General features: G+C 36.4%; 1 protein-coding gene and 1 long non-coding RNA gene across 2 annotated transcripts; one reads left to right on the top strand and one right to left on the bottom strand.

Moving 5' to 3' along the window:
• The first annotated feature begins 312 nt into the window (after positions 1-312).
• On the top strand, positions 313-16,430 carry LOC132276746 (mitochondrial adenine nucleotide transporter ADNT1). Its single transcript, XM_059778332.1, has 8 exons — positions 313-739; positions 2,907-2,955; positions 6,439-6,602; positions 7,590-7,627; positions 10,253-10,365; positions 10,500-10,613; positions 14,617-14,961; positions 15,961-16,430. Exons 1-8 carry the CDS (start codon positions 582-584, stop codon positions 16,042-16,044), a joined length of 1,065 nt encoding a protein of 354 aa, XP_059634315.1. The 5' UTR covers positions 313-581; the 3' UTR covers positions 16,045-16,430.
• A 542-nt stretch (positions 16,431-16,972) lies between these two features.
• On the bottom strand, positions 16,973-19,578 carry LOC132276747 (uncharacterized). Its single transcript, XR_009470923.1, has 3 exons — positions 19,464-19,578; positions 17,638-17,986; positions 16,973-17,231 (listed from the first exon to the last, which is right to left on the bottom strand). It is a non-coding gene; the product is annotated as an uncharacterized LOC132276747 (long non-coding RNA).
• Positions 19,579-19,808: the final 230 nt, after the last annotated feature.

Genomic DNA, 19,808 nt, shown 5'->3' with positions numbered 1-19,808 from the left:
ATAACAAATTTTAACTTTCATAAAGTCTAAAATTATTTGAATTTAGATAAATTTAAATAATATGCATAATTTGCTAGAGATTACACATCTCCAAATTTAGCTTATAACCATAAATACATTCGTCTATTTGAATTTTGAGTGTCACCGCGCTGTTGATTCAAATGTCAATACTTGGTGGTGTACCTAGCTGAATTTTTCTCAACCCTAAGAAACGTGGAAACACGAGGCAGCGAGTATACTTTATGGAGCACACGCGCGAATGTGTTCTATATGTATATATACGTATATATGTGTTGTGTGATTTGTATCCACGGACACAACACAAATCAATAAACGCCGTCACAAAGAGTCACACTCACTGTGTGCAGCATTTCAGCAGCGGAGCCTCTCCACTCTGCCTTCCTCTCTCCGTCGTAGCCACCACCACTGCGATTACACGAAGAGAGAGAGAGAGAGAGAATGCAGGCTCTTCATCTCCGATAATCGCCTTAGCACCGATCATTTGCCGAAAAATCAGGATCTTCTAGATCTTCAACCATAGTACGGGTGAGGTCTTGATTGAGCTTCTCAGGGTTTAATCAATGGCTTCGGAGGACGTTAAGACGAGGGAATCTGCCGTCTCTACTTTTGTGAATCTCGCCGAAGAGGCAAAGCTGGCTAGGGAAGGAGTTAAGGCTCCGAGTTATGCGATCCTCACTATCTGCAAATCTCTGTTCGCAGGAGGAGTCGCCGGAGGCGTGTGAGTTGGATTTAATATTGAAAATTTTATTTTTCAAAGCAGAAATGAATTGCTTGCTAATCTGGTTGGTTGCTGAGAAAAAAATTATGATAATTAAGGAGAGGACATTTGAAATTTTACAATTTTGTTGTTGTTGTTTATTGCGTTCTGTGAAAGAGGAAAAATTAAATTAATTTGATCAAATTGTTGTAACTTAAATTTTGTATAAAAATTCGCTCCCATTTTCACACACTTTAATTTCATATGTATATATAGCATGCATATCCTGATCCTTAACCGAAATAGTGAATTTATAATACTCAGATATATCGTCTTATAACTATTGTGTGAACTTTGGCGATAGGCCACACATTAAACTTATTTTTAATTACTTTCTGAAGAAGTAGTATCATTCGTCTATTGCTACTTTCTGGGAAAAAAATTATCTGTTCATGCCTAAAGTTTTAATTTTGTTTTATCTCAAGGAAAAGAATTATCGAAAAAGCTTTTTTCTCAAAGCAAGAACAGTGACACTGGTGATCTTGATTTATTATTGAGTATTATAATATATCACTAAGTATATATGCCTTGTGTCCAAACCCGTTTCTATTCTTGGTTGTTTTCCATGGTGTTTAGTATGCTACTGACCTATGGTTATTTGTCCTGGAAATTTCATACTTAATATGTTTTAATATGTAATGATAATATAAACATCATCATTTCTTGTACACTGAGAACATGTAGTGAGCTTCATGTGAGAGAATTTCTCAATTTGATTTTGCTTCTCCAATGATGGTTAGAAATATTCATGTTTTAGGGCTAAAATTGTTGTGGTATAATGTTTTAAGTGCTGACGTGACATCTAAAAGAGAGGGGGTAAGGTTATAGGTTTAAGTTACCATTGGTAAAAAAGAATATATATATATATATATATATATATATATATATATTTTTTTTTTTCCCCTCCAAAATTCCACTGTATTTTATAGTTTTTTGTTCTCCCTGACTGTGGTACTGTTTTTGACAAGTTATGGGATGTGTATAATGCATATTGTTTTTATTTATTTATTTATTTATTATCTCAAGCCAAAATTAAAAAGTAGAAACATTCAAGTCTCAATACTGTAATACCAGTTCCGCTCAGATTTTGGGATAGGTTGAACGGGTTGTTTCTGGTAAGCATATCCAATATTTTTTGTCATAGAAGTAAACATGTCTTGCATTGTATATTGATTCTCAAATGTTAAATTGTTCCTGCATTGGGTTGAAATGTTTCTTAGTTGGTACTCACCACACACATGCCTCCACTGAGGGTCGAACCCTTGACCTCCCTTGGGGAAGTAGGGGCCTGGTATCGCTGGACCACTGCCCGTTGGTCATTGGGTTGAAATGTTTAACATACCATATATTGTTTTTATCTACATTTAATTAAATTTATCTGGGGATTGCATAGCGTGAAATTTGCCATAGATGTCTGCCTCATTTTAACAAATCTCAGCTTCCTGTCTTTGTGAGAGATCCTTCAATGATCATGAAAATTCCATGATAGCTTGAAACATGTAATAGATTAATTTTTTTTTTTTTTTTTTGCAATTGGGTAATATAATGGTATTCAATCCAGTTCTTCAAGTTATGGTTATGAATGATCCGTGCAGAGATAAGTGGTGGGTTGCTCAAGCTTGCTAAAAAAATTGATATATTTCATTGAACTCTGCTTGTTTATATCTTGAGTTGTTCTCGAGTGAGCCTCTAACAGCACCAGTCGCAAGTTGAACTCGATACTTAGTTTTTTCATATAATCCTAGAGTATTTATCTACTTATAGAGACGATTTTGAGCCAAGCTCAATAAATGAATAATCTCAGTTGTGTTGCTTGTTTCCTTTTGTGGCCCAACTTGAAGTCTCCTTCACACATACAACAATGCTCAGGGTTCTCTTTTCTTCTAAATTATATTTTATGATCGTTAAGTTCTAATAAATTGTAGCTTGCAAGCGAAGAATAGTACCGATTATAACGAAACTGCTTTAATCTAAACATACATTAACTTACCCAAAAAAATTCCCATTAATATAGCTGATTGATACTCAATAGAGTGACCAGAATGTGGTATCTTTTCTACTAAAATGAGTTTTTCTAATCCTTGCAGTACTAGTGCATATTGATTGACTTGCAGCATTTCTATTGCAGGTCACGCACTGCTGTAGCACCTTTGGAACGGTTAAAAATATTGCTACAGGTTGATTTTCTTTTTGAGAAAAAATTATTTTATTTTCTTTTCTCATAAAAAAATTATGTATATGCTTGCTAGTTCCTTCTACTTGTTATTCATCAGAGCTGAATTGCACAATTTGAAATCTGGAATTACTCTTGTAAAGTGTTAATATTAATTTTGCCAAATGAAAACAAAATATAATGCCGTGATAGTATTGAGAAGGCTCCAGCTGACAATAGTTGTAAGTCTTCTATTATTTTAAGACGTCTTGGCTTGCTCGAGCTCGTCTTACCCGCGACCTCGAGGAGGGGGGCAAAATGTTGATGAACTCGCCACATCACCTGTCTGTGTGGCACCTCCTCGAACAAATGCTTCTCATCACTTGCTTATGTGGCCCCACCTGTCTCAACAGGCACACCTGGCCAGAATCTGTCTGGCGTGTCGTCAAGAAAATGGGACAAGTAATCCTGGGCTGCTCGCCCCATGACTGGAAATACTGGCGAGGAAGGGGTCGCTACCCTTCACTCCTTTAAGGACGTACCCCTCTCCATTCGGATGGGTCCCTCCTCATTGCACTATCCATCGCTCGAGGTCCCTACCTGCAGACGGGACCTCGGGCGCGTGATTACTTCTGTCACCTCGAGCTCCCCTCGCCATAAACACGAGGGGACCTCGAAGTCTGGCCACCTCGAATTCCCGACCTGGGATCTGAAGGGAATTCGAGGACCAAGGTCTGTTACCCCGAGCTCCCCTCACTCTGAAAGGATACCGATACCCATGGTCGAGCTCTAGATGGGGTTAAAAGAGGTTATTAATTATGAAAGACAGCCGGCATGACTAGCATTAATGAGGAAGCGCCATTTTCCCTTTAGACTGGGGGGGCAAAGCGGCTCTTCCTCTTTGGACTAAAGGGGGGAGGTATCTCCACCCGATGAGCAATGTCCCATCTGTCAGAGGAAGGGGTCCTCGATCCCTCGGACAAGAGGGAACTCACCTCTGTAACCAACGTATATTGACCGTTCGGAGGCATTATAAATAGGAGAAGTTAATTAGCCTTAAAGGCAGAGTTAAGAGATTTTCAACAACCAATTACCATCGAGCTCGAACCTACTGGGTATCACCGTACATTGCCTTCCCTTTCTCAATCCCTGAGTTCCAGGGAATCCCTTGTGTTGCTTGGGTCCCCACTTGGATACTGATCTCAGCACTCCCGACTCACGTGGAATATAATCCTCGTATCATCCCGAACCACTATCAACAGAATGCAAGTAGAATGAGATAGCAATGAGCAAGAGAAGATAATGAGGAGAGACTTAGGGCATGGAATCCAGCCTTAGCCTTGTAGCCATAGCATTACCAACAATCTTAGAGAATTCAAATGTGTATTTATGATTTGTGGCTACAAGCACACAATTGAGTTCAAGCAATAACTACAATTGGCATCAACAAGTATAATCCACCTTAGCTAAGCATGTATCGTGTACCTACCTACTTCTAATCTAAATTTGTAGCACATTTCATCTTCACTAGACATGGAATATCAAGTTGATTACAATCATATCAGTAAAACACCATTGTATAACCATCATCATCACAATTACAAAAAGTGAAGATGTTGAGATCAATCCACAATAATCAATATCCAAGACAAGACAAGGACTAAAAGAAGATCAATTATAGAATTAAAGCTCAATCAATCTTGGTACAACCAAGTCAATTCACAAGATTATACAACCAATGCACTAAGGAAATCCCCAAAAAATTGAAAACAAAACTACAAGTTACTTGGCTTAGGCTTCATCCAAGCCCTAAGGTGAAGTCTTGCTAGCCTTAGAGGTGGGGTAGATCTTCATTGAAGGACGAATCTCCATCTCCAAGCACAACCAAAGTCCTTTTTTTCCAATCTTCAAAGAGAGAACCGTAGAGAGAGAAAGAGTGGCCTCCAAATCTTGCCCAAAACCAACCCCCTAAAATGAGCTCTAATCTTCTATTTATACCTTGGCTTGTGGCTTGGAGATGGGCTGACCATGTCCATAAGGGTCGTCGCTTGAGTGCACCTCCAATTGGTCTTCAAAAGGGATCAAGGTCTGAAGTTGCAAAGGTCTCGCAGCCGAACTCGATCGATCGAGTCTTGCACGATACTAGATCGATCGAGTGCACTGAATTATGTACTTCAGCCCTCTTTTGCTCGTCACTCTTCGCCAAGACTTCTTTCGGCATATAGAAGCTTTAAAGCACTGGATTAAGCCATGTTTAGTCCTAAACACATGAAAATCGGAAATAAAACAAATTAGAGTTAAAAAGGTGAGCAAAGATAAAATCAAGGTACTAACATATGCAAGAATAAGGGCCAAAATGTGCATCTTTCGACACTCATCACACCTTATATAGTTATATCTGAAATTTGAAAAGTTTGCTACTCCAATCTTTTTCTGCCATTCAGCATTATCTTTAGCCACATGATTTTAATGTATGCAACCATGTCAGAAATTTGACATTTCTTCCTTTTGACACTTTTCACCTCTAATTTGAAATTTATGGCACATCCTTAATGTTTTTCAGTTTGTATTGCCTTAAGAATGCGTCCCTATCACTCTCTCTCTCTCTCTCTCCACATGTTATGTATATGGTTAAAGTCACTTCCCCTCAATATCCTCCTTTTGGTTATGCTATGGGCATGTTGGTTCATAAATGCTTGACTTTTTGTACGTAAATCATGTTTGGTCCTCCTATCATCTATTTTCACTTTAATATGTTAATAATGACTTGGCATGCATCAATTACATAGTGCTTTAAAGAACTTTTGCTCATCCACGGCGCTGTGATCTGTTGAAATGTTCCTTTAACTCCCCATTACTTGTGAATAAATAGTCAATGCAGTATTGGAAATTTTGGCACTTCATGGCCATAATGTACCATTATTTCTTGCGTTACTGTTTCTGTTTCTAATTTAACTTGAGTGACTTTCATGTCCTTTTCTTAGTCCTACTTGTTCTAAAACTTTTAGATTCCATGGCATTTCTTGTGGCTTGATATTAGTTTCAAGACTATCTACTCTCATATTTCCAACTGAAACGATAATGGAAGGAACATATTTCATGGGGCCTCCTCATATTTCCAACTGAAACGATAATGGAAGGAACATATTTCATGGGGCCTCCTCATATTTCCAACTGAAACGATAATGGAAGGAACATATTTCATGGGGCCTCTTTCTTATATGATAATTTGAATTATGTTCTTTTTCCAAAAAAAAAAAATTATCAAAAAGATTGTTTGTGTCATTCTCTAGCCAAATGCAGTAAATTACTTGCTCGAAGTACTGAGGTTGATAATTTAAAGTTCAACTTTACAATTTTTTTTTTTTTTTAAAGGCTGTGTACTTTTTATAGGATTAAGGCATTCAAGATTTGTTGTTTTTGTGTATATATTATGAGCAAAGTTTTTATATCAAGTTTTTTTTTTTTGGTTGTACTTTTACCTTTAACTGGCAGTTGTGACATGCAGGTTCAAAATCCCCATAACATAAAATACAGTGGTACTGTTCAAGGCTTGAAATATATATGGAGAACTGAGGGCTTCAGAGGATTGTTTAAAGGCAATGGTACTAATTGTGCTCGTATTGTCCCAAACTCAGCAGTCAAGTTCTTCAGCTATGAGCAAGCTTCCAAGTAAGATTCCTTTACTGACACATTTTCCCATTTATTACTTTTCTACTTTTGGCCATTTTCTTTGAGTTCTGTTGACATTCCAAAAAATTTAATATTAATATGACGATATTACAGGTGTTGATGGGTTCATTTGAGTTTTCTGTTGTCCGTATTTGTGATTTTTATCTGATCCTTTGCACGAAACCTTTTATGTGTCTTAGCTTTTATTAAGTGTGGCATTAACGAAACCTTATTTTATTAATGCAAAGTCTATCCCTTTGTGGGTAGGGCCATAAAATGATCCAAGCTGCATGTGCACGGCTCAAGATTGCCTTGATTTTAGTTCACTTGAGCTTGAATTTAGTTACTATAACAAGCAGAGCTCAACTCAATTCTGGTCTTGTTTACTTTCAGAGTTGAGCTTGAGTAGGTTGCTACTCATTCAGTAAACTTACGAGTAGGTGTTTATATCGTATGACTTCCGAAATTGTGTGATATTTTTTGGCAGCTTGTCTGTTCCTGTAATTGAGTAGAGAAGCCTGTGAAAAGTGGTTTACTGATATATATATATGTGTGTGTGTGTGTGTGTGTATCTCAGTAAACAACTTCTGTCTACTGCATGGCTTGTTTTACCAAATGTAATGCAGATGATCTTTTTTCTTCCTTTTCTACCTTCTGGACGCCCCTGAAGATTGGTTTGCTGTTGCTCCGTCTAATATGCTTCAAAACATTAGTAGACTCCTACAAATGGGGAAACTCACAAATTGGTCATTTACTTGTCTAATTGTTCAATTATTATCGGTAATATGAATGGACAGAGTTGCCTATAGGTTTTGTTTTCTCCAAGCTGCCATATAGCAGAACTTACTGCATTATTTATGGGTTCTTAGAGAAGTCAAAATCAAGGTTTATAGAAACTTTCATAATACTTTTTGTGTGGCTATCCAGTTCGTTCATCTATCAGACATTTCCTTCCCTCTGTTGACTCTTCCTTCTCATATGTAACAGGGGTATATTGACGCTATACCAGCAGCAAACTGGCAATGGTACTTTCATCTTTAAACTATCATTCTTGTAGTCATCAACTCTTTTCTCCATTTGCTATATCTAATTTAACAGTTTTTACATATTTTAAGTAGTCCGCTTATCATTTGGGTTCTGGATTTGTGTGAGGCTTTCTAAGTTGATGGGACTGATTGTATAAGTTTTCTTAATAACATGTTTCTTGCTAAATTTAATTGACTGCCTAACTTTTGGTCAAAATTTGAGTGTGTTATGCTAAAATTATTGATTAGTATTTTTTTTTTTTCCTAGTTGGTACTCACACACACTTGTCTCCTAACCTCCCTTTGGGAAGTAAGAGGCTGATACCGCTAGACCACTGGCCCGTTGGTAATTACTGATTAGTATTTCCCTAACGATGATTTATGTTGCCCAAATAAATTACCAGGATTTATTAGATGGAACCAGCTCTTTTCTTTTTCTTCCATTTGTTATTTATTTATTTATCTTTAATAATAGCCTATAGGGTTAATTTCAATCAATGACACTTCATGAGGTTTGGCCAAATCTCACACGGAGATAACCTTTGAAAATAAGTATCACTCTGGCCCCAACTCACATTTCCGTCACTGACACAGTTAAAAAGACATGAATGGACTTTTTTACCCTCATTTCTTTATTACATTTTAAAAAAAAAAATTTGTGATAATACTATAACCACCGAACTGCCCTTCTGAATAAATCCTGAGTCTCTAAACCTTTTCTTAATTGAACCTCAATTTCCATAATCTAACTTGCGTGAACAAACGACATCATGACGTAGATTTCTAGAGGGAGAAACCACAAATCTTCTAGAGAGAGGTAGAGAGCATCCATTGTTGTCATATACACAGCTATATATATATGTAGTACAATCAATCAAGAATTTTTAGGGTTTAGTTCAGTTAGGGTTTGTTTGTTTGGAGTTTGAAGCATGGCAGTGTACTTGTCGTTGAAGATGAAGAGGAAGGACCTTGATCGAGTGTACAACGATTTCTCATACTTCTCTCTTTCTTCACTTGCCAGAAAAATCCGTCCGATTGATAATTAAATTTTTTCTAATTTCTTCAGACAAGTCGTGCACTCTCTTTCTCTATATGTACTTTTTCTTTGTTATTCTCTCTGTCTCAATCTTACAATGTCTTTCTTTGTACCAAAAAAATACGATCTCTACTCGGGACTTGTGCTTTGATGGGCATCTACTGAAATGGGTAGGGGGAGATGAAGAGAGAGAAAATGATGAGAATGGAAGATAGGAGGAGAGAGAAAACTAGTGGGAGGAACTGTTTCTTCTTCTTCTGTGGCTTGTTAGTCTCCATGATGCTGGGCAGAGGAGTGTTGTAGAGAGGGAAAGGGGGTGTTGTAGACAGAGAAAGTGGTGGCCTGAAAAAAATAATTACATAATTCACAGTACCACAAACAAGTAATTTGGAAAGATGATTTGTGATTTGGGTGGGGACTATATGGTAGACAGGTGTTTTTCTACTGATTGTGAACCACGGATGGTAACAGAATGACACCTTGTGCCACGATAATCTGTAAGGATGAAATCTTAATAATTGATTTGGCTTCTTGAACCAGGTCTTTCACCTTTGACCAGAAGGATTTACTTGGGACTTTATTGCAAGCTTCAGTTCCACCATCTGGAAAGTGTGGATCATTGGCAAAGGAAATTCTTTATTAAAAATATTGCAAGCTTCAGTTCCACCAACTATGATGCTGATTATTCCACCGAGATGAAAGGAAATTCTCCAACCAGGGATGCCCATAAATGTGGTTGGAGCTATCGATAAAGAAATATCTATCTGTGTGTGTAAAGTGTGTGTTTTCATAATCAATTTATATATAATGCATTTAATTTTTAAATATATTTAATATTCAATTAAATTTTCATTTAAGCTTAATATTTTTATTTATAAATAAATAATTTTGGGCTTAAATTTGTAGCAGTTCTCAAGAAGATATATATATATATAGATACACAAATATATATATAGTTAGTGAGAGAAAGACTAAATGTTTGTAATGTGAGTGAAATTATTTTCAAAGGTTATCTCCGCGTGAGATGTGACCAAACCTCTGGTGTGTCATTGAAATTAACCCTTAATAATAAATCATCCAATGAAGAATTCTCCTTGTCATGGCTTAGGGGTTCGGTATTTCTTTTCCTCTGATTATCGTTTGTGCCTGAGATTTGGAAATAATAGATGTCTGACAACTGTGATCCTTGGTAAAGGTAGAATTGATTTTATTTGATCTGCCTTTTCTGTAAGTTATTTTTTCTATTTAATCTTAAAATTCAGGAGGCCTGAAATTTTTTGGAGGCATTAGAGATGCACCACCAAATCTAGTATGACTGGATATGTTGAAGTTAGAATCAGCACCTCAGTTGCATAAACTGTCCAGTTATGAAACAGTTTATGACTAACTACTGAATGAGGCTCAACGAAATTTATTTAATGCCCACATAATTTGCATGTTCATCCCCTTATGATAAACCCCCTTCGACCTTTAATATGTACATTTGTGAGTGTATCTTTTTGATGAATTGAAATTTAGTTGTTGATGGTTATGTTACTTGAGATACACTACATAATCATTTGAATCGTTGCTTTTGTTCTCTCTTTCAGAAGATGCGCAGCTCACTCCTGTTTTGCGCCTTGGAGCTGGAGCCTGTGCTGGAATAATTGCCATGTCTGCAACCTATCCTATGGACATGGTACGAGGAAGGCTGACTGTACAGGTACTGTTGTGAGTCTTAAGGAAAATAATGATTTTGACTATGTTAGGGGCTTTATTTGTGGATATTGGGCAGCTTTTTCCTAGTGTATTTGCATTAGATTGACTCTTTTTTTTCGTTGTGTCTTACTTTTGCAGACAGAGAAATCTCCTTATCAGTACAGAGGAATGTTCCATGCTTTGTCAACCGTGCTACGGGAGGAAGGACCACGGGCTCTGTATAAGGGCTGGCTTCCTTCTGTCATTGGCGTTGTAAGTCCTGTTTGTTATTGTTTTTCTGGAACTTATAACTACTGTCATGATGATTGCATGTGTGTTGAAGTTTGAAAAATCCATGAGGAAATATTAAAAGGAAAAAGTAACTCTTTTTTCTTTCTCAACTAGGGATGGCAACGGGCTGGGTATGGGACTGGTTTCCCTAAACCCTACCCGTCCCATTTAGCAAAAAACTGTCCTGAACCCGTCCCAAAGGACCTAAACCTGGGACGAGTTTCCCTCTCAAAACCCATCCCCGTTTATAAACGGGAGAGTTCCCCTTCCTGCCGTGAAATATTCGCCATGAAAATATTGGGTTTCTGAAAAAAAAAAAACAGCTATGAAAAATTCACCAAAACAAAAAGGTAGAATATAGCATTGAAGAGTCAAGCACGCACAAATACACAATTTAAATAATTTTAGATTGAAAAAGATGAGAAAAAATTATATAATACACAATCTCAGGTGCTCTGTAACATCAACGTAAAAACTAAACAAAAAATAGAGAAAGGAAGAGACAGTCATAGAAAATGAGATAAGAAAGAGAAATAGTCGTCATTGGTCTGGTCCAATGGTAAATGGCGAGTGGAGGACTATGGCGTGAGAACCTGAGATCATGAGAGAGAGAGAGAGAGAGAGAGAGAGAGAGAGACGGTGAACAAATGGTCACCGATAGTCTTGGGTTAGGCTGTGAGGGATGGCGATTCGTATGGTTGTGCAAAGGACTGGGGGCTGAGATCGTCAAGATCGTGAGAGGGGGCTGAGATCGTCAGAGAGGAAACTGAGATGAAATGGTTTGGGAACCTTATAGCATATTCATGTAGGATAGTTTTAGTTATTTCTAGTAAGAATGAGGGTCAAACTCTAACATAGGCATATAATCGGGGTGGGTTCGGGCAGTTTATACAAAAACTTGAAGCCGCCCAGAACCCAACACGGGTTTTAATTTCAGTTCCCATATCCACCCCCTATGGAACGAAAAGTCTTCTCATACCCGTCCCCTTAGGGGCTGGACAGGGCGGAAGAAGTTGCCATCCCTATTCTCTACTATACAAACTGTTAGGACACCTTCCTTCCTTCCTTCCATCCATCAAACTGTTTGCCGTCCTTGCTTATTTTATTTGCAAACTGTTAGCACACCTTCCTTGCTTGATAATAGACACATAACTTAAACAACCTACTCTGCTGCAACTGGCTACCGTGTGGTGTCCGGGTTGCTCTTACCTTGAACCATGGGTATCTTATAAATATGCCCATCATTTTTCTGACAATTTGCACTCCCCTTGACCATTGAGGTTTTGACACCTCCAGATTCTGCCTTTGATCCATAGTTGTTAAAGGCTTAAGGTGCACAAAAGCGCAAAGGCCTCCTGGAGCCTGAGGCGCAAGGCGAGGCGTGCGCCCGAGAAGCAAGGCGCACATTGAAAAAAAAAACCACCTAATAAAGATGCAATAGTATATATAAAGATGCAAAATTTAACTAAATCAATTACATTAGTTCAATATTTCAATTTCAAAGCAATATTAGCATGTTAATTTCACACTTCACAGCACCAGATTTCATGTCAATTAGCAAAACCAAATTTCAAAGCAATATTAACATTTCAATTTTAAAAAAAAAATTGACCTACTACTAGATGAAAAAAAGAAAAGAAAAGAAGACACATATTTCATCAAAAAAAGAAAACAGATTTCATAAAAAAAACAAAAACTGAAGAGAGAGAAAGAAGAGAGAAGAAGAAGAAAAATTCTGCCGAAGAAGAAGAAGAATAAGGTAAGAGAAAAAAAGAGAGAAAAGAAGAGAGAAGAAGAAGTCTGCTGTCAGCCGAAGAAAGAGAGAGAAAAAAAGAGAGAAGAAGAAGAGAACTTACCTGGATTCAGATGAGCAGAGACGTGATTCTCTTTGATTCCTTTTCCTTTTATTTTTATTCTTTTTCTTTTTTGTTTTGTCAACTTGGTCAACTAAAACAGTAATAATAAGTTATAAAAATAATAAACAAATAGTATAGCATTTAAATAACTTAATAAAAAATAATAAACAGGGTTAAGTTAAAGAAGGCGCGCTTTTTACACTCCTGGAGCCTTGCGCCTGATCTGTAGAGGCGCGCGACTGACTAAAGGGACTCGCCTGAGTCACTGCGCGCCTTTGGCGCTTTTAACAACTATGCTTTGATCATTGGCAATTTGTTCCCCAACATGGTGGAAATTGCAAATTTGATCTTTTACTCTCATGTAATCGTCAGGGATCAGGTGGGAAGATAAAATTATTCTTTAGAAATATAACTATCACAATGATCAAAATATGATTAACGATGAACTGAATATATAACCTTGACTGGAGATCTTATCAAAGACGGCAAACATGAAATGGAGCAATCTTATTGACAACCCAGATGGCAAAATTTATGATTAACAATATAACCTTGACTGGAGATCTTATCAAAGACGGCAAACATGAAATGGAGCAATCTTATTGACAACCCAGATGGCAAAATTTTGATCTCTCACGACTCAACTGGTCATTATTCAGTTGGCAATGAAGTTTTGGTTGTGATTTTGGTTTGATTTGGTGGAGCAAAATGGTGAAGTGGTGGGTTAAGGTGGTCTTGGGTAGTGAACCGATAAGATGACAGAAAACCACCTTATACATCGATCTCTGTAGGTTAGTGAACACTGCCTATCTTTGTATCTCACATTTAAGCCTTTTTCAACAGTCCCAGATTAATCAACCTGGGAGCTTTGGCATGGAAAAAGACGTGGTTTAGAGAGAGAGCATGAGGTTGAGAGAATAGAGAGATACAGTGGAAATGGTGGTGGGTTTGAGTGATTCAGGTGATGAAGTCGGCTTGTTATTATTTGGTCTTAAGAGTGTAAAATTGAATAAAACAGAGTCGTAAGAACAATATTAGATATTCAGTTGTAAAACTAAAATTATAAGTTGGATCATATGGTTAATCGTTCCTATAGATGGAAGGAATAAAGAACCAATTATATAGGTTGGTCAAAGGGATAATCTGGAGTTGACCATATCTCAAGAGGTGAGAGTTGAAAAAAAAAAAAGAGTTGTATTTGTAATATACCCTGGACCTCTATTTCTCTAGGAGTTTCTTTTCTATTTGTTTGCAAACTGGATGTTCCTGTTTTTCAGACTTTAAATTTTCGAACTCGTACCAAAGGCTGTAGCATAGTGGTATCTACTCTACCTCCCAATGTGGAAGGTGAGGTTGCCTCTTTGAGATCAGGAAAGGTTTTCCATATAATTTTGGTTTCTTGCCAATGAATATATATATTTCTATGCCTCTTGAGATCAGGAAAGGTTTTCCATATATTTTTGGTTTGGGCCAGGACTCTTTGTAATTTTCCAGCATAGATTGGCATACTTTAGGCAATGGTCTTATGATATTGCGTATAACTCCTGTTTTATAGTTTTCTTTTTTTTGGCTGGAAATGTTTAGTAGATGTCAATAAATTTGTCTAATTGTGCAAGTCATATTTGTAGCACTTCACCTGCATCGAAATATGATCTTTGATTTTGCACTGCCTTTGGTCTCGCATGCATCTTTCTGGATGCTGTCCTGCAGTTGGCATATAACTAGTGAAGATGTAATTACCTTTGACCTGTGCAATCGGTCAAAGAACTTTTGACCTGTGTAAATGATCAAAGATCTTTAATTCACTGTTGTTTATGGTCTTCTTCTGACTGATATCTATCTGAATTGAATTATGATCTTTGAGTGCATTTGTTTGGGTCTTTTTCTGACCTTAATCCTTCTGAATGTTGTCCTGCTGTTGGCATATAACTGGGACAACGAAAATTGACAACATTTTGGGGTACAAGAGATGGACATCTTTCTTTCTTCCCATCTCTAGAGATGTTTAACCAAAATCATGTCTTTTGGATATTAACTAGAGTTACCAAATAAAAAATCTATAGCTAGGAAAATATGTTTTCACCTCAGTCATGTGCTTTACCTTACATCCTCATTCGGTCTTTTTGCAGATTCCGTACGTGGGTCTCAACTTTGCTGTGTATGAATCTCTAAAGGATTGGTTGATCAAAACTCGGCCTTTTGGACTTGTTGAAGATTCTGAGTTAGGTGTGACCACAAGGCTTGTGTGTGGGGCTGCTGCAGGAACTGTTGGCCAAACTGTTGCTTACCCTCTCGATGTCATTCGACGAAGAATGCAAATGGTGGGATGGAAAGATGCTGCTTCAATTGTCACAGGTGATGGAAGGAGCAAGGTTCCTCTTGAATATACAGGCATGATTGATGCTTTCAGAAAAACTGTTCGGCATGAGGGTGTTAGAGCACTGTACAAGGGTTTGGTTCCCAATTCAGTGAAGGTCAGTTTCTTATTATACACTGTTATATGCTATTTGATTAAATGTTGTTTTAACCTTCATTAATGCTGATTGGTGGTCCCAGAAAGTGTCTTAGGCAGATGGAAAATTTTACATGGAAATTGTGCTGGGCATTGCCACTATTTCATTAGGTTATTGACCAAGGGATTTAGTCTTTTACTGTCACAGTGATTAAACACTCTGAGCATGAGTGCTTCAAACATTCTAAGGGTTGATGGCTTGTAGAATTGTACTTGTGCCTGACTGCCTGCCAACGTTTTATGGGTCCCACCCAAGAGATTACAAGGGCAAACTAGATTTTTCGGATGATTTTGGATGATCTTGTTAAAGTTAGTCCTTGCGAATAGAGGAAAGATATTTAAACGATTGTTCTTGAATCAGATGATCAAGAATCATCTAAGTATCCTTGTTTGGGCTTATAGTTTCTTTCACAGAATGCATTTTAAGGTGGCCCCGAATCATGCACATTTGCCTTGGTATATAATCATTTAAACTGCCGAATTCAGTATTTTTGATGAAGTGTTCATAAAGGAGATCATAGGAGTTAACTTGGTGTTTAGGTCAGAGAAGGGACCTTGTAGATTGTTCAACACTAAACTGGCTAAATGCATAGGACTGTTAATCCTCCACGTGCATATACCAGAAGCATGTGCCAGGTCAATCAACTCTATATGTTATTATACATTTACTTAACATTGCTGAAAATGGAGTAAAGTTTTTCTAATGGAATTTTTTTTTACTTTACTAATTTGTAATTAGCATCTGTTTTTTGCTTTCCCTGAGGTGTTTTTGGAGGTGAAGGTAACAATATTTTTTGTGCTGACAAATCATGCAGATACCCACCTTAAAACCCATCATTTATTTGGTGAATAAGTTGTGATTTGAATTTGAGTAAACGAAGTTGTATCCTTAAATTAAAGTTCCTTTCAAATAAAGTATGGCTCTAATGACATTGTTGGCTTTCTCTTTTATGTTGTTCAGGTTGTCCCATCTATAGCTATAGCCTTTGTGACCTATGAGCAGGTGAAGGACCTCCTGGGAGTTGAGATCAGAATATCAGACTGATCCGCTAGGAATCCTTTCATTTGTTCTACAATTGTAATCTTTTTGTAGGCAGAGGAGAAGAGAGACGGGGTAAACCAGGGGTTTCTCCCGTCTTAGAGAGAGAATTAGAGACCCTATTGAGCCCGTGTTTTATATATCTACATCCACTTGTTTAGCTATGTATGTTTTCTTTGAAAAACTACCCATTCATATGCTATGTCAATAAGTATTTGCAAAGATTGATGCCCTGCAATTCGAGTCAGTAAAAAAGTAGATCGATGTCACTGCTTGTCTTGTAGAAGGATCGTCTTTATATTCTCCACGGATCATTTGATTTAATTGAAGAAGGTGAATGCGAAATAAAATTTTGAATATACCAAATTTTTTAGAGAATATGATGCCAGATACATTCACCCCTTGTTTCACTTCATCTACTGGTTCATATCATCAATTATTAGATTGGACCCAGTTAAACTGGCTAGCCAGTGTGCTGGGAAATTTCTTTACAGAAAAACAGAACATGCTATTTAACTGCTAGTGGGTGTGCTTGGTTGTTACTTGACAGAGGAGAGAACCAAAGGATACGTGATGTTGTGAAGTTTCTTTGTTTTAAATTGGATGGGATGCTAGTTGTTAAAATGTTAAATTGGATGCACCATCGTTGAAGACAAATGTTATGTTTGGCAGCACTGATTTGGCGGCTTGGATATTTCTAAATAAATTTCGTCGAATCCCAAATTTAATAAAATAAAACACCAATTTAGTACTTCCAAACACAATTAAAGTTTCTTTTGCAGAGTCTGAGCTGCCTAGGGAGGTAGAATTATTGGCTGTTTCTGATTGTAATCTTGTTTGATGCTATCAATGTATTTCCTCTACTCCTTCACCACCAGCGCATGCAAATTAATTAATTTAAATTTTGTAAAGCAATGTCACAGAACTAATAATATGAATGAAAGGAAAACTGGTTGTACACTAACTCTTGTTAATTCAGGGTGATTAAGCATACAAAAATATAAGGATGGCCAGTGGTTTAAAAAGGGTAGTTTAATAATATATAATACCCATTCTGTTTTTAGTATAAAGAGATCAAAAAGTTGTATATTATAATGTATTTGTGTTCGCTTTCTTCAAAATTGGCAGTCGCAGCAGGGGACATTGCTTCTGCTTCTTGGATGACTTCTTTTATTCACATTCTTCTGCAGTGCCTGAAGGAAAAATAAAAGAACAATTTCTTTATTAAATTCCTTATTATTCTATGCAGATTATATTACACAAAATACAAGCCAATTGTCACAGTAGAACAGAGAATAATTTATCAAACTAATAATTTTCAAGTTTCAAATGCCTTACCAAATAAAATTTATTGTATAGATTAACCCATAATAAAAAAATAAAATGGGAAAAATATCCTCTAAGTATATGGTTTGGTTATACTGTATATATATATATATATATATATATATATATATAATTATGATCCAAAGAAAAATTATGATCCAAATATATATAATTATTCACATTTTTTTCTTTGGATCATAATCATAATTATATATATATATATTGAAATCAATTCATATGATCTATGTTAAACTAAACAAGAAAGATAGGTACCTGCAATCTCTAATCTTTGTTTGTTGAACTCTCGACGCCCGTTGATCCACAACTTTGTATTTATTTAATTCTCGTTTTCGAGTCTTCACTCTCGACAAAGTGTCCTTCACTTCATGATCACTTTCGTGCTCGTGTATTTCTTGAAAACTTAGGCATTCCTCCGTGGATAATGAGAGAAATGAAAGGATTAGAATAAGATTCAACTCCGCAAGAGAAGATGAGCTTGGTTCCAAAGTTGAATTGCTGTCACCATTCTCTCCCTTCCCTTCTTCTTCTTCCACCACCACCACCACCTTATCCTCATGGGTTGATTCTATAAAAGGTTCTTCCATTTTTGTTACCAATTTACCTGTAGTAATAAAAGTAGCAAAGTTGTGAGCTTGATTATTCATCTTTTGTTTTGTTTTTATTTTTTTTGTTTCTTGATCCACAAAGAAAGAAAAAGAAATCAATGAAGGGTTTGGTGTATTATTGATATTTATGCCTAGCTTGCATAATATATACAACTATACATGTAGGAACTTGATCAATACATAAAATGAAATGGGAAATAAATATTCATGCATGACTATTATCTATGAACTTGTTACATTATATATAAACTCACATCAAAACATGTTTGGCTCTCCAAAATCCAAAAGATGTAGGAAAATAAAATTTTGTACGGGATGTGAATGTGATCATAATATCAGAATCAAAACAAGACGGCGGCAAGAAACTGAAGAAAATATTTTACCTTTTGGCGATTAGAGCAATAACAAAGGCTGGCTGATTAACCAAAACCAAAAAAAAAGAATGTATTTATTTGCATATGGAAGGATTGGTCATCCTATTTATGAAGAATCTAACATTCTATAATTTTCTTTTGACAGGTAATTAAGGTTTTGTATTGTTCTTGGTCTTGCAAACTGTGTATGTTTATGGAGTGAGAATTTCTCTAATGTGGAGCTCAAAATAGAAACCTCATATATATATTTCAAATATATAATTAGAAAACAGAAACCAGGACCATCAAAGGGTTTTAGACATGTATGTTTATGGAGTGAGAATTTAGAGAAGTCAATAAATGTTTTAATGACGTGTATGGTAAAAAACCAGATCATTGCTGTAAATTAGGCAAATAGATGGTTGCTAAATTGTTGTTGACCATTATTTTTTCTTTTTTCTCTTTTCATTTGTAAATATTGATTGTTGAGTTGTTGTTTTACATTAATATATCTGGGCCAAGGTTGCAAAAAATTCTTTTTACAACCTAGAATGACAACATGTGTATTGTACAGAGGTATAGACAACGCAATAGTGAGATCGATAAATTTAGCTAGTCTTGAAGGTCATAGTGACAGGAGTCTCGTGCACTGAGTAACCTTTGTTTACATGGATTCTCAATTGTTGAAGTTAATATCAAAATTCCGCAATTAAAATTGGGGAAAACTCAATCAGGGAAATAAACACCAGATTGTGGAATTAAAATTCAAGAATTATTATTCAACCAAATCATGAATATTAAAATTTGGAAAGAAATTATACATAAACTAATCATGAAACCAAGTCTGCAGTATATGATTAGAAAAAGACTGCTAATAACAATTGTGAGGAATTTCTTTTAGGGTTTTTTTTTTCCCCTCGAATTATAAGCACGTAAAGTTGCAACAAACCCTAATCATGGAAAATCCTAAGTTGTAGAGAAAACTAATAAGCTCATGCTATGTTTGATGTAATTAAACACACAGAGTTTGATGTAATTAAACAACACACACAGTTCAAGAGAATTAAAGTGGTGAAGAGATGATGATAGTAATAATTGGAATGAATTTTGGGCTACCTACCTAATTTGATTGCAAAAACTGCCCACTTGCTCACCACCTGCGTCTGTTGAGGAAGCCTCTGCGTTTGGATGCTTTCCTTGTTTGCTTAGTCTTCTGTATTTCTTGGTTTCTTAAATAATATAGTTTGATATGGAGTACATCACAACCATGATTTATCGAACCGGGTTCGCATCAGGATTTTTTTAGCAAACAATACCGACACCTATCTTATACGGAGTACTAAAAAAATATGGCCGGTTCGGTTGAGAACCGGCCGGTTCCCTACAGCCCTTTCCCCACTGATAACTACCACCTATCCACCGGTCCATTTATCCGTTTTCGTTAAATAAACTCCACAAAGACCAC

Source organism: Cornus florida, unplaced genomic scaffold (assembly GCF_030987335.1).
Source record: "Cornus florida cultivar Cherokee Brave unplaced genomic scaffold, ASM3098733v1 CherokeeBrave_3.0.0_Hap2_Chr10, whole genome shotgun sequence".
In the NCBI taxonomy this organism is placed as follows: domain Eukaryota; kingdom Viridiplantae; phylum Streptophyta; class Magnoliopsida; order Cornales; family Cornaceae; genus Cornus; species Cornus florida.
The sequence above is the reverse complement of the archived record's forward strand: the minus strand, read 5'-3'. Positions and strand labels throughout refer to the sequence as shown.

Bases quoted from the DNA above. Each gene is read 5' to 3' on its own strand.
- LOC132276746 (XM_059778332.1), top strand. From the start codon at position 582: ATGGCTTCGGAGGACGTTAAGACGAGGGAATCTGCCGTCTCTACTTTT. The intron at 740-2,906 runs GTGAGTTGGATT...TTTCTATTGCAG, and splicing joins GGAGGAGTCGCCGGAGGCGT to GTCACGCACTGCTGTAGCAC. The intron at 2,956-6,438 runs GTTGATTTTCTT...TGTGACATGCAG, and splicing joins GGTTAAAAATATTGCTACAG to GTTCAAAATCCCCATAACAT.